Source organism: Sitophilus oryzae, unplaced genomic scaffold (genome assembly GCF_002938485.1).
Source record: "Sitophilus oryzae breed Bouriz unplaced genomic scaffold, Soryzae_2.0 scaffold_125_pilon_pilon, whole genome shotgun sequence".
In the NCBI taxonomy this organism is placed as follows: domain Eukaryota; kingdom Metazoa; phylum Arthropoda; class Insecta; order Coleoptera; family Curculionidae; genus Sitophilus; species Sitophilus oryzae.
Genome location: NW_022145904.1, coordinates 1309763 through 1325612, shown reverse-complemented (window position 1 = coordinate 1325612; position 15850 = coordinate 1309763). Strand labels below are relative to the sequence as shown.

The window sequence follows — 15850 nt, the reverse complement described above, 5'->3', positions numbered from 1 at the left end:
ATTTAAAATACAATTTGTTTTTAAGCGAATATGTCAAAAGTTGACATATGATACGTCATTCTATTTAGAATGTCATTTTCTATCGAATAAAGTAAAAATACCGGGGTGCCATTTAAAAATCAAAAATTGTAGTCATTTCCGGTGAAACAGGAAGTGACAGAAAACAATTGAATACGTCAATCAATCCTAATTTATGTCATATACTAACATACCAAATCTCATTTTTTTTATCTAAAAAAATAAAAAAGTATTACTATTAATAGGGGTGAGCCACTTTTGAGACGCACCCGGTATATACGGCGTCATATAAATTTGCTACCTGCAATGTATGTAGAAAATTCGCTCGGCTTTTTATCGAGTAGGTCACTTTAAAATCGGATTTCAATTTATTTCATTCTAGGATCGCTTGCGTTCGTCGCTTGGTACTCGTCACTTGATGTCACGAGCGATGTCGGTTATTTCAATAATCGAGTACTCGAGTGAATTTTCGCTTGAGTTATCCCATCACTACTCAATTTGCGGACAGACTTACCTAAAGCAAGGCGCACATTGTGACGAATGCCACGCAACCCACGCAAGACAGCGCAAGGGAAATTTTTGCAACACAAGCAAGCTAATACCTGTCCGCAAATTGAGACGCAGCGCAACACAGGCCACGAATGTGTTGAATTCGTCGTGCGTCACTTTGTAGTCGAGACAGATTTCCTTGTGCGTGCGGCATATTTACATGCAGTTTTCAAGATGCAGGAAAAAATAATAGGTTCTATAATGCTGTGCACTTCAGAAAAGTGCTCTCTATTTAACCGGAAGTAGTTCCAAACCAAACCAAACCAAACTCCGCATCCGACAATTCAGATGTCAAAACGAATTCCCCATGAGTTCGTCGTTTTTTCATGTAATTGCTCATTCAAAAATATTTTCGGCGTTTTTCACATCGTATAGCAGAATTTCTGTTTCTCACTATTCCTCCGAATCTGACTCAGAACTAAAATCTAGTAAATATTCTATTTCAGAAACTGCCGACATTGTGCACTTTGCCTTTTCCATAAACAAACTAAACCTAAGAAATAATCTAATAAGATTTGTGCATGTGAGCGTCTGGCTTGTGCAGCTATATGCGCTTCTGGCACAGCACACGGTCAACTTGCGTGGGTCGCCTCGAGAAATGCCTTGCATGGGTTGCGTGGCATGCGTCCCAATGGGCGCCTTACCTAAACCTTGGTATAAACCAACTAATACATTTGTGCGCAGGGGCGCCGCACAGTGGGCCAGAGATAGCCTTAGCGATTGAAATGGACCCAGAACTTATTTCGTCGAATTTTTTTCTTTCTTATCGCAGACTGATTAAGTATACCATGAAGCATCAGAAAACAATCAAATGAACTCGCTCCGTTGTAATGGTGCGAGTATCAACAATAATTTTGTTAAGTTTGTTGACGCGTCATTTTGTGTTGTTCAATTTATAGAATTTTGCCTGTTAAAACTGGAGCTGTTTTTCAAAGAAATTGTTTTTTTACCAAAGTAAACATGCAAGAAACCAGGGAAGGGAAGTTTTCATATTAATTTTATGCTGATAAGGTTACTCTGAAACACAACTATCCTAAAGAAATCCTACATTTTAAGTAACACCAAAAAAAATTGCCAAATAAAGGGTTTTTTAATTTTATTAAGCAATATGTTAAAATTTTAGCATCCTTTAGGGCCACTGTTACTACCGTGTATTTAAGAAACATCTTATAATGTTTTCTGCAAAACAAAATCTTGCTCCCAGCTGCTCCATTTTAAAAAAATAATTTTTAAATAATTCAAACCGAGTAACCGAAGTCAAAACGAAAAGCAAAGAATTTAAAAAGAGTTTAGAAATCGTTTAGGCATAATTGTAGATGTAGTGAAACAAGGTGTTGGTACAAGTAATGACGGTAATACCGCGCGCAAATTTTTCCAAAATTTTACAATATCTGCCGAAATAACAGGTTTGGATCAAAATTTAATATATCGATTCTTTGTGATCCTACAAGTTATTACCAGCGGATTCAGCATTGACATTAATAATTTTAAATCATACTCCTTAGAAACTGGCAAGCAATTTGTATTTCTTTATCCGTGGTACAAAATGCCTGTCACTATACATAAAATTCTTATTCATGGGGGGATATCATAAAATCGTCTCCTGTACCCATCGGACAATTATCGGAGGAAGCTCAAGAAGCTCGAAATAAGGAGTACAGACGATACAGGGAATGTCATTCAAGAAAAATGAGCAGAATCGAGACTAATACAGATGTATTTCATAATTTATTAATTTCTTCTAATCCACTAATTACAAGTTTAAGAAAACTTAAGTTATCCAAAAAGAAAAAGCTTGTTCCCGAAGCTCTAAATTTACTAAAATCATTTGATCCACATCCATCATCTTTCAACGACAATAATGACAGTAGCAGTGATTCTGAATAGCTGGATCTATTTATTAAAAATAAGTTAACTTTGTGGTTGGCCTTTTCGGTTAGCCGTGAAATTTATTGCCTCTTAACTTTTTTAGCACCTTGCCTCATCTTCAAGAAAAAAAACTCTCTGTTACATATTCTCTGATTATATACAAATCCATTTAATTAGTTATCATTGACACTCTGTATACCAAAACAGAAGAGAAATTCGAAAAAATGTTATCCTACATCTTCATTTTAAAATTAAGTGAGGATTCGCGCCTTTCATTTTGTTAATAAAGTTATACCCTGCATAGGGTATTTAGGGAGTACCCTGTATAGCAACAATTATAGTTTATTAAAGTCCGATGTTCGTAAAAATTGTATTTATTCATTTTTTAATACATATTTAGATAAAAGTTGTTGACATACAAAAAGAAATTGAATTAGTCAAACTCCTAGTTACTTCCTGGCCCACTGTGCGCCGGCTTTTATAAAACCTCGTGGCTGCTCATCAGATATGGATAAATGAAACAAATTTCCAGATTGATACATTTAATTTGTTTTATTTATTAAACTTTTTTACATATGTAACATACATGACAAAATTGGGAAAATACCATATATCAGTTTATGTCATTTTTGCAATTCTATTGAGTATAATTTGAGTTATGGAGAAATAAAAGTTTTTAGTGCAGATACCTAATTTGTGAAAAATATTAATTATATCTATTACAATTGTGTAAGGATAGGCAGTAAAACAGATCGATATAGGTGTGTAATGTCTAAATTGACCAATGTTCAATATTAAATTTGTCTCACCCTGTATAACTTTTCGGGTTAAATTTTAATTTGATTTATCATACAATGGTTATTTTAACTAAATATCAGGTTATAAGGGTGAATTACCATAATAGGGCTATTTATAGGCTAAATTACTTCATTTTCACAAAACGTGAAATATCTCCAAAACTTTACATTTTAGACATATGCTTCTTTAATGACACTGACCTCTATTTTTTCCTAGAGTCCAAAAATCAATTAATATATAGGGTGATCTATTATAAAAGTAATAACTTTTATGCGTAACTTATTATGCGTAACTTTACACTCTGTAAAACATATATTTTTAGCTCCCAAAATTCATTTAGATATACCGTTCTTCTCGTAGCCTCCGCGTCGTACGATGCGCCACCCTGTATGTTCTACCCTATAGCCATTCATTTACAAAAAATAACGATAAGTGAATTATAATGTTATTATGAAATTATTTCTTATGGATGCATATATCGTTATTAACTAAATCGGGAGATCCAGACCAATAATGCAATCCGTGCTTCTTAACGTTACAAATCAACCTCAGCGACAAGAAATAAACAATTTCCACTATCGATAAGAAAGAAAAACCAGTGAAAAGACCCAAAATACCGCCGCAGTTGGCAAGAAAATCGGTAATACCATACAACTCGTTACTCGCACCAACACCCGTCCTTTCCGAAGTAATAAACTGTTGTTCCTTGAAAAAAATATCAACTCTGGTCATCTGAATGCCGGGCTCGAATTCATTGATGTCAAATTTGCTGGACTCCAACCATTTTTGCCAGTTGAATTGAGTTTGAGAAGTCTCAGCATTGTAAATCAGGGATGTGCAGCTCGGTAAACAGTCACATTCTGAAGCGAAGTTTGAGTTCTCTTGTCCGTTGTTCAGTTCTAGTGAAACTTTGAGACGTAGAAGTTCATCTGCAAAGCAAATAAAATGAATTACTGTAATATTTCTAAAAAAACATTTCAAAAACCGAACCATATACTTATATTATGAAAGAAAAAGCAAAAGTAAAAGTGGACACAAAATTTATTTATTTGTTTTATGAACTAAATATCTATATTGGAAGTAAATCTTGGTAAACACACATGTTTTAAATATATTTTTAATATTTCAAAGAAAATGAATTAACTTACATTGAGCTTCAAACATACACGCGTGGCTTCCCGGTCCACATATAGGAGTATTTTCTTCATCTAAAACAATATTTGCATTATGTTATTATATTTATTTTTTAAATTTTATATTTCTAAAAATATAAAATAATACTTTTACCCAATTCATTTGCTACTAGGTCATACAATAAATAGTTTTCTAAAAGTTTTAGTTATAGGAAACTTCAAACATGCCACGTTAAAAAGGGGTATCTTACTAAGGGTGGTTCCAACGATGCCGACGCACAGTAGGCAATATGTCCAAACCAAGTTGCAAAAAATAACATCCACAGTTAGCATTTATGGAAATAACATTAGATTGGAAACATATTAGTTAAGAGGAAACCACATAAAACTAACAAAAAACCTTATTCGGAGTCTCTTTCGAGGGGCTGTAAAACGAACTTTGCGCAAAACCTACATTTTCAGTTAATTTGTGTCCAATAACTGCCTTTTTTCTACAATTTTTTAAATAGTAGGCATTGCATTCAAGTGACACAGTATTATAACAATTGAATCGGACGACCTTAGCTTGCTGTCAATAATTATTGTGAAATTGTCATAATGTGTTTTACGTAGATTCCCGGTTGCGGTAAATTTAATGTCAAGGTAAGTAAAAAAGGATCTTTTATTTTGATTTTTTGGATAAAAACTAGGTAAAGGTTAAAGTAGAACATAATCATTTAAGGTTTTTTTGATAGTGGCATATATTCTATCTTAGAAAAGTTAAGTCAAAAAAATCGCAAAAAAGCGCAACTTTAAACTTATTGGAAGCGTATGTCTCCATGCGTATGTGTATAGTAAGATCCTTTATGTGGATACTTAAATATAAAAAAATAATAATTAATTGTTATAGTAGCTAGAGAAGAACTTGAAATATAAAGTTACGTAATTTTTCTCAAGATTTCCGAAGAGGTATGTCATAAATGTCAAATGACATTTTTTGACAAATTGACAAATTTTGACAGTACCTAATTTTTTAAATTAAATGAAATGGATTTTTCTTTCAGATTTATAAATGTGCACCTCGTGACCATTGCTTCCAGCTGTTATAAAACAAAATATCAGTAAATAGTAGGTGGTAAAATAAAATTTAGATATTTTTAATAGGTATAAGTTATGTTATTTTCGAAATCGTCATTGTTTAAGTCTCAGAATATTGTTACTTATTTAAAATATAATAATAAAATATTGTTCACATATTGTCTGGTATTATTAGAGACCCAACTTATACGAATGACAATGACAAACCATCTTGAATAAAAGTTCGACTGGATTAGTATACTTAGGGTTTTCTTTTATACATTGACACCCCCTTTATCTTTTTTATTTGACGTTTCCGAAAACTGTCTCAAATGAAAGTGGTTTTGAATAAATTTGCCAAAAAAGTATATTTCGCATATCCAAAGTGCTTCAAAAAATCTGGGCGTGGTTCAACTATCTTATTTCAAATTAGGTATGGGATATGCTACATAAAAGTAGTTAGGATTTTTAGAAGAAAATAAAAAAAATAAATAAAAAATTGGGTACTAATTTTAAATAAGAAAGTTGGGCCACGCACAGGATTTCTAAGGCACCCGGTATATGCAAAGAAGACTGTTTTGAAAAATGTATTCCAGACCATTAAACTTTTATTCAAGACACTTTTTTCGAAAACGTCTAATAAAAAAGATACAGAGGATGTCAATATATATATACCTAACCTAACAAACCCTGTATATGCCGGAGGAGTAATAATTGCTCAATATTTGTCTGTTTCATCTTGGCTCTGCCAAAAATCGTAAAATTTAGTGAAATGTAAAATATTTGTAAAATCGCTATTTTCTGGAGCTTACTCAACCGGGTCTCACAATGCAAATTCACTTCAAATATCCATTTAGTTGGTCATTGGCAATCACTCTCTCATTGTACATGAAAATAACAAAACAAACATTTACTGATCTGGATAAAATTGATAGTTAAATAGTAAGACTCACCCGGGGGTACTCCGCCCCCTAGCCACTGATATATTCTATTAAATATATCCCATTCCACATTTTCCATCTAATTCAAATATCATTCGGTTATATATTGGTTAATCATCTTCAACAACTAGCTAGTGTCACCTGAAATAGTATAGGGGCTTCCCCCGGACGCAACTCTGCCGCTAAACAGATTCGCACCCAATCGAATAAGCTAATTGGGGTACCTCACTAGTCTCTCTACCTCAACGCCGCATCGTGTCAATCGAGAAGACAAGGGAGACCTCAAACTCTCAAGACCAACCTCGAAGGAAAGACGTCACCAGAGGTTTTCTTCCGGTCAAACGACCCGTTGCCTTACAGTACTTGCAACGTTTATAGTCAAAAGACTCTCAACCCCCAAATATCAGCTCTATGACAAAACACAACACAACAACCGGCTGGCCAGTCTACTACTGAACCGCCGTAGGCAAGCTAAGCCTCCTCTTACATCACAATTTTACCTGATCGTAAGTGTTTACATTACTTGCCAATGAATCATACTATTTTCTCTAATCGATTTTAAAATAGAGTGTTTTAGCATTACTAGATAAATAAATAGAGAGTTTGCGAATTATAAAACCATTATTATAACCAACTTATTTTCCAAGTTTTACATATTCTTTCCGCATTTTGGTAGCTGTATTAGTCAAAAGATGATTTTTCCATTTTATGAATCCCCCCACCACTCCCAGCCAATCTCAAGTCAGCCAAAACTAACTGGGTTCACGGGCTACTGGCATAGAATGTTTTTACCAAATTTGAATGAAATCGTACAATAAAAGAATTTTTGCAACATACTTCTGGATTTTTGCCCACTGTGCGACGTCCCGTAATCCTGCTGTTAAAACATAACAATTGGTTTTTATACTATGGGTCGACATTTCTGGTCCTGGGTGCCAATTTTCGTGTGTACGAAGAGTACGGTCAACAAGTTTATTAAAATAAGAAGTACTGAATAAAGACAGAAGGCAAGTATTTTTCAAAGCGCATGGAATCTAGCCTCAAATTAAGTGATTATGTAATAAATACTTCGTATTTTTGCTCTCTCCGACTTACTAGAATGCCATAGCAATTCACTCCTATACATATAAACTCCGACCGAAGGTTTCGCTTGATAAAAACCAGCTTCGTTGCAGCCACCCTAAGTCATTAAATATGATTAATTTTGTATTTAATAAAATAAAAAAATGTACTTGTATATACTCGTACTTACGTGGCATAAAATAAGCAACACAATTACATTTTTTCAAAATAAAATTTGCATCACATTCAAGTTTGCAATTATCTTGAGTATAACTTTGAAAGAAGGACAGATTTCTCTCTTCTGGAAAATAACATTGCCTTCTATGAGCTTCATACGTCTCCAAAACTTTAGATGTGGTCATCATGTCCGGCTTAACAGCTACCAAAAGTTCTTCGTTTAGAGCAGCTCTAAAGTATTTCTTTCCAGGTGTTTCGACCGGATTGTGCAAAAAAATCTGAAAAATAAATATACTTTATAAAGCATATACCGTGTGCGTCTCAAAAGTGGCTCACCCCTTTAACATTTTTATTTTTTCAGATAAAAAAAAACGAGATTTGGTATGTTAGGCGAACTAAATACTCATTTCGCGATATGATTAAATGCTTGCATTTATGATGCAATCAAAACTCTTTCGTGCAACTTTGTGGCTATAAAGAGTCCTTTTCTACGACTAGCTTAGAAAATGCAGTTTGACACACGGAAAACTCGATCTGAAATTGGCGTTTTGCAAACTGTTGTGTGCTAAGAATTTAGCGCACGACATGTGTCATTTTGCAAACGACATGTGCCAATTTTAACATTTTTAACCTCCAATGTTTAGCTGAAACGCCAAACGCAACGCAGCCGTCAGAAAAGTGTCATCATTACATCGAAAATTATTCCACAAAACTGGCAAAAACTGAGTGAGTCTGTTGCTAATTTGTAGTCGTAGAAAAAATAGCGTAAAAAACTCGTTCGAAAACTTCTTTGTACACTCGTTCGACTTGTGGCTCTTGCCTGCGGCTCGAGCCAACAAACTGTCGAACTCGTGTGCAAAACGTCGTTTTCGAAACTCGTTGTTTAATATACTATTATATTATATAACTTCTTTGCGGATGGGATTATTTTTTTTATATAATATAAAAACAGAATATTAACCCCCTCAGCATAGAAGTTGAAACCAATGCAATCAAAACTCTTTTGTGCAGCTTTGTGGATGTATTTATTTCGCTCAATGGGCGAATTCGGCATATGAGTCTAGCATATATACAGTGTTGTTCACCACATACGACACGGAGTATTGTAGCTAAACGATTAGATTTTTACAAAAGTACCATTAGAGCTACAATTTAAAAATAATTTTACAAGATACAGAGTGTCCCAAATAAGTAAAAAATATTATAGTTGTATTTTTTTAAATGGAACACCCTGTATATTATTCTATTTTTAGATTTTAAGATTGAAATAATGCTAATTTTGGTTTATTATTAATTAAGGTTTATCACACTTAAACCTTAAGTTTTTGAAATACTTTCAATTTTGTGAAATTGCAGTAAAAAATTTAATGCTTTATTTCTCCAAGGGTATCAAAGTTTTTAAGACTAAATATTTACTGAAGATTGTATATTGATCAGATATTGCGTTGCAATAATAAGAATTATACTACCTTATATAGAGTGTCCAAAAATTTATATTAAATAATTACTAGCTTTAAAAGGCAAAAACTTGTTTAATTTAAATAGAACACCCTGTATATTTTACATGAATCAGATGCAGAATTAAATATCTATCAAATTATATTTTACCAGTTGTTACCTATCTCTTCAAGTTTTCGTAGAAAATGCATTTTCTTCTAATTTAGACCTAATTTATCACTATATGCATGGAATATTGATATTTTAGATTTTTTTAAAGCAACATATGTACATAATGTACAGGTGGTAAAAATAATAATATTGCAAGCCCATATGTTTACAAGAAGAAAACTATTTAAATCTTTCTAAAAGAGTATACCAATTAAATATTCCACCATTATTTCCGTCCAAAAATAGTTAATTACATACTTAATTTATTTTTTAATTAATAAATTATTCTAAATAAATGTGGATCTGACAAAGAAATCAATATAATAATAGGTTATGAAAATGAACGTCTTTGTTCCATCATAAAAAAAGAAGAAGAAGAAGAACGTCTTTGTTGTTATACATCAGCATTTGTCAAAATATCAAATAAAATTTATAAGGTGTTACATTTTACCACACTGTCTAATACACATACAAATTTCAGTTTTTTAATATTTAGAGCAATTATTATTAATCAACGTAAACAGTCAATTAATGTAGTTTGAATAGTGGGATCATATTAATTGGTCCTCTATAACAAAAAGTATTGAAACATTGTAAACATTTTTTTTAATTTTTAATGAAATGAGGAAGCTATTACTAAAATTTGTTACATCTTTAAAAATAATCTAAAATGTCAATATTCCATGGGTATAGTGATATATTGAGGTCTAAATTATAAGAAAATGCATTTTCTGGGAAAACTTGAAGAGAGGTAAAAAATGGTAAAATACAATTTGATAGACAATTTAATTCTGCGCCTGATTCTCGTAAAATATACCGGGTGTTCTATTTAAATTAAACAAATGATTAAAGCCGTTCAAAGCTAGTAATTATTAAATATAAATTTTTAGACCCTCTAGTATTTAGACATATAGTATTTTGTTTATTATTGCAACACAATATCTGATCAATAAATAAACTTCGGTAAATATTGAGTATTAAAAACTTTGATACCCTTGGAGAATTGAAGCAAAAAATACAGGGTGTTTTATTTTTTTCAAACTTTTCACATTTTTGCGCTTTATTCTAATAGCTTAAATATTGTATTTAAATGTTATTTAACTATCTGTTATTTTATAACAATTATTTATAAATAACATAACGCAACCGTTACTACTTCTAAAAAATAACAGATATAAAATAACGACACGTAGAGATCGGCCGCTCGTGAAACGAAAAACGAAGTCGGCGCTCTGCACCGCCGAAATTCTATGCTGCTCGAAGCAATTCAGCAATTCCAAAAAACAACTAGTATGGATGGAAAACATGTTATTTCGTCAACCATCGATACAGGCGGCGAGACAACGGACAACGGAGTGGGGAAAGCGCTACGGCGAACGTAGCTGCTTCGGTCGATACCGTTGATGGTCGTATTGGGTTTGCAACAGCTTAAAAATAATAGGATATAAAAGAAGCAGGTTTTTTGAAACAGTTGCGGGCATAACGCCTGGCGCTCGAGATAACAGGAGTTGGAAAGGAACGCTGCTGCATCGGTCGATTGTCGATGGAGGCTCGCAACGGGTTGGAGAAGCAGTCATTTTAGATACGTTGTTTTTCAACCTGCTACGAGCATAACAGGGCGGTGGTCGAGATAATCGGAGTGGGAAAGGAACGCTGCTGCATCGGTCGATTGTCGATGGAGGTTCGAAACAGGTTGGAGAATAACGCATCAGTTGTTTTAGATAGATTCTGTTTCAACCTGTTACGAGCATAACGGGCGGTGGTGTAGATATTATGGCGCTGTATGTTTCAGTACTTATTAAGTTTCAATATTTAGGTATTTATTTATTCGGAAAAATTTTCAGAATAATATTTTAAGATTTTTTAAAAATGTATACAGGGTGTTTTGAAAAATCTGGTCATTGATTAATCACGATCCTGCTTAAAGCCCTTGACGTAAAAAAAAAAAAAAAGCTGATTTTTGGAAAACGGATTGACTTTAGTGTGTAGAGGTTCGCTAAGAAGGGATTTTTCGAAACTCGAATTCTAAGGGGGTGAAACTACTCTCAAATATTAGAATATTTTTTATTTAAAAACCGGTGAGTTTTTCGGAAAAACTAACAAAAAAACACGTATATTTTATTATGTTGTTTTACATATTTTAAGATTTTTTAAAAATATATACAGGGTGTTTCATAAAATATGACCATTGAGTAATCACTATTCTGCTTAAACTGCTTGACGTTTAAAGCTGATTTTTGGTAAACGGATTGACTGTGGGGTTGAGGTTCGATAAGGAGGGGTTTCTCAAATCTCAAATTCCAACAGGGTGAAAACGCCTCTCAAATATTACAATATTTGTTATTTAAAAAATGGTTAGTCTTTCGGGAAAACGCCTGGACACGCATAATTTATTTTGTTTTTTTACATATTCTGAAATTTTTAAAAAAATCATACAGGGTGTTCCAAAAAGTTGAGTAATTGATTAACCACGATTCTGCTTAAACTGCTCGACGTTAGAAAGCTTATTTTTGGCAAATGTGAGAAAAGTTTATCCAGTTTGTATGTTAATGGAAATTCTTGTTTTGCTTTATCATCACCATTAGAAATGATTAATTCGACGCGGACGAAGTCGCGGGTACACGTTAGTTTAAGTGTAAAATTAATTCGAACTCTAGTGTCTAGATGGTTTACTTATGAAGAATATACTACACATTTTCTTATATGGCTATTTTTTGACCGCAAATGGTAAAATCATAACTAAGAGCTTCTCGCCCGTCGAGTGAGATGCACCCTGTACACTGCTACGCAATTCAAGATCTACGCGGATCGAGGGGCAGGGCGTAGGTAGATCGGAATGTATAGGTCTAGACGAGTGGCGGAATTTTGGCTTTTTTTATATCGCAATTTGTAAACAGCGCTTATTTGTAAACAACCACCGTTTTTAGAGAGGTATTTTAGATAACAATCGATATTTAGAAATGTTTTGACACCCTGGAAATACTACCAGCGAGCACGTCATTGTTGCAACTTGCAACTGCGTTAATACGCCTGGCGGTGACCGCCTCATACTCTTTCAGATATTTAGCAGTAAAATAAAGAAACCTGTTATTTTTAAGCTGTTATTTTAAGCTGTTATTTTAAGCTGTTTTTTATAAATAACTATAACAGTTTCAACTGTTATCTAAAAATAACAGTTTTGCCCATCACTACCGCGGAGGCTCCAATGAGAACGACAATTTGTATTGAAATGAAATTTTGTGAGTATATACAGGGTGCGTTTCCTACGATGTTCTCTATGGGTATCTCGGAAACTACTGGAGATAGAGAGTCGGTTAAATAGGGAAAGAATTGCAATTTTGTGGGGTCATAAATATGCGCCTTTCAGATTTTTGAAAAAGTTCATAGCTTACTAGATATTTCGAAAAAAACAAATTTCGGCTAATTTAAAAATGGTCCCTAATTCCATTATAGTCTATTTTAGACAAAAAGTTTTCAGATAAAAGTTGTAGATAATCGCATTCTTAATGAGGTTGTGTTCTCCGTTTTTTTTCTAAAGCCTGTTATTTTTGACTTATGTTTTTTTTTAAATGGAAACCATAGTTGGCCATAACTTCATAAAAAGCGCCATTTTTTAAGCTTTTCAGTGATATAAGCTATAATATGCTTTTTTCGAAAAATAACTGAGTTATAGCCAACTCTTATCTTTCTTGACTAATTTCACTGAGTTGGTATGGTATTCTTATTCTGTTAGTTATTTAATTATTATAATTTATAACTTATTAAAGACAGAATATTTTTTTTCATTGCAATTTTCATTACACAAACTAAAGCTTTAAAAAATAATATCACTATACATACAAGTTACAAGTTATTTTCGAAAATGTTCAAAAAATATACCGCATAAAAAAATCTAAAATGGATAGGTTAGGTGATCGAGGGGGTCCATGTAATTGGTGCACCTTTTCCTATCCCAAAGTTTGAATAATTATGATATAAATAGTTTTTAGCATTTCTTTCATTATGGGGGGGGGGGAGAGGGAGTGTCATAATAAAAGCCATGTTGGAACCACTCTATTGATGCGCGAGCCTCTAAATTTAACTTTTCTAACATGTCTTGAAAACCATTCTCTAAAAAGCATACGTTGAACCAGTAATCCTACACAATTTTCTTCATTTGGAAAATTCATATTTACAATTTTTGGTTATTTTAATTTAGAAAGTTTGGATGTGACAGTTTGATATTTCTGAGAGTAACGACGATTGAACTTGTTCCTATGGCTAACTAAGTGAAATTGTTTAAAAATAATAAGAATTGGCTATAACTCGCTAGCTTAACGCTAGTAATTTTTCGAAAAAAACATATAGCTTATATCGCTGAAAAGCTTAAAAAATGGCGCTTTTTATGAAGTCATGGTCAACTATGGTTTCCATTTAAAAAAACATAAGTTTGTGTCATATGTCAAAAATGACAGGCTTTAGAAAAAATCGGAGAACACAAACTCATTAGGAATGTGATTATCGACAAATTTTATCTGAAAACTTTTTGTCTAAAATAGATTATAAGGGAATTAGAGACAATTTTTAAAATAGCTAAAATTTGTTTTTTTTTCGAAATATCTAGTAAGCCATGAACTTTTTCAAAAATCTAAAGAGCGCATATTTATATGACCCCACAAAACTGCAATTCTTTCCCCATTTAACCGACTCTCTATCTCCAGTAGAGAACATCGTAGAAAACTCACCCTGTATAGGTTAATTCAGAGCACTTTCTAAAAATATAAAGAGTTCTACAGGGTGTTCCCAAAAAAGTTACATATCAAAGTTGTGTTTATTGTAATGGAACACCCTATATATTAATTGATTTTCGAATTCTGGGAGAATAATAAAGGTGAGTTTTATAAGGAAGTATATGATTAAAATGTAAGGTTTTTGACATATTTAACATTTTCTAAAAATAAAGAACAATTTTTAAATTACAATAACATTGGTCACCTTTAAAAGCATGTTACTCTTTTATTTTAAACCAAACACCCAGTATATTATTCCGATATTCAATGGAGAACTATTATTCATGTCTTTTCAAAACACTATTAAGGTTGCCTACCCCTCAAACAAATATTTTCCTAGATATTTACATGATTTGATCTGAGTAGATCTTTATTATTTTATAAAATCTAGGTGGCTGTGATATCTCTGACGTTACTTCAACATAGCTGTCTAATTAGTCCAACTTTAACAACTAGTTATCATTTTGTGTCAGTTAAAACAAAAAAAAATCTTAGAAATTTGCCGAAAATGCAAACTTATCCTACATCAGAGAGAATTGATTTGATTCTATTAGTTGGTGAATACAGTGTGCATTAACCAATTAATAGAATACTTAGATGCTCCTGATTTTATCTAGTCTGTTTTTTTTGGGGATATGAAAATACAGTGTTTTCAAAACTCGGCCAACTATTGTCGACAACATGAGAGAAATTATTGTAGCTGCTTTTCTAGCTTGAACTCCACATATGCGTTTTAAAATGAAAAGATTCTTTTGAAAAGACAATCCTTTTACGCAGTTAACAGGGAAGGAAGCATTTTGAGCATTTGATTTCATCTAGCTAATTTTTGTCATATAATTATAATAGGTTTATATCTAGTTTTAATTCTGTAATAATTAAAATATGTTTTAAACGTGTATCTTTTTATTACCGTTTATTTTACTCCACAATCCTTAACCCACGGCCACACAGAAAGCGTTTTTAGCGTTTTGCGTTTTTTGCGTCTCAAGCGCTTTTTACGATTTTACCGTTTTAAGCGTTTTTTTAGATTTGTGTCCATTAAAAATACGCAAAAGACGCGGCAGGTCTGCAGTTTCTATCAAGATATCAATTAGTAACGTCACAAGCTCGTGGATTTCCGGTCCGTCCAACAATCAATCCTGTGAGAAAGAGATAGGCGAGATCGGCGCCGTTAGCGTTGAAGAGACGAAGATAAAAGATGCTAGGATTGAATTGTGAACGGGCCGGAGCATATATTCGGAGACAAACACAATCTACTGTTAGTGCCAGTGGTGTGTGTAAAAATAATTATTATTATTTGCCATTTATTTTACGAATGTTAGTTTATATGTGTATAGTGTTTTTTATGTTGTAGTGTTGTGATTAGTACTTGTTATAAATATAATATAATATAATAAATAATTATAATTATATAATAAAATAATAAATATTTCTAGCTGCTAATGCAATTTTAGGACACGATTTATGAAACATTTTGGAGTGAAACTTCTTTACGCGCGCTGGGAATAAAAATTGGAGACCGTGACATACGACCTAGTGAGACGGGCCTGACACACGAGCTCGTTGTAACGAAACGTGTTAACGGCTTAGAAATACGTAGTGACGCGACGTGTATTTGTGAGCAGTCCATTTTAATAGAAATTTTGTAAAAGTGAATCAAAATATTACGTGTAAAAAAAATATTTGTTACACGTAAAAAACTACTTTTATGCGTATAAAACTATTTGTTACTGGTAGAAAGCTATTTTTACGCGTATAAAACTATTTGTTACTGGTAGAAAACTATTTTTTACGCGTGAAAAACTATTTGTTTCTGTTAAAAAAAAAACTTTATTACGCAGAAAAAAAAACACTTTTTACGCATAAAAAA

General features: G+C 32.6%; 1 protein-coding gene across 2 annotated transcripts in view; it reads right to left on the bottom strand.

The window, feature by feature from the left end:
- Positions 1–3058: 3058 nt before the first annotated feature.
- The window catches only part of LOC115874268 (pickpocket protein 28-like), a 55786-nt gene continuing 42994 nt past the window's right edge, over positions 3059–15850 (bottom strand). For both annotated transcript variants that reach the window (XM_030889367.1, XM_030889368.1), the window contains exons 8-10: positions 7617–7881; positions 4383–4442; positions 3059–4163 (exon numbers count right to left, since the gene is read on the bottom strand). In XM_030889367.1, the coding sequence (XP_030745227.1) occupies positions 3691–4163; positions 4383–4442; positions 7617–7881 (798 nt within the window). In that variant the 3' untranslated portion in view covers positions 3059–3690. The remainder of the gene's footprint in view (positions 4164–4382; positions 4443–7616; positions 7882–15850) is intronic.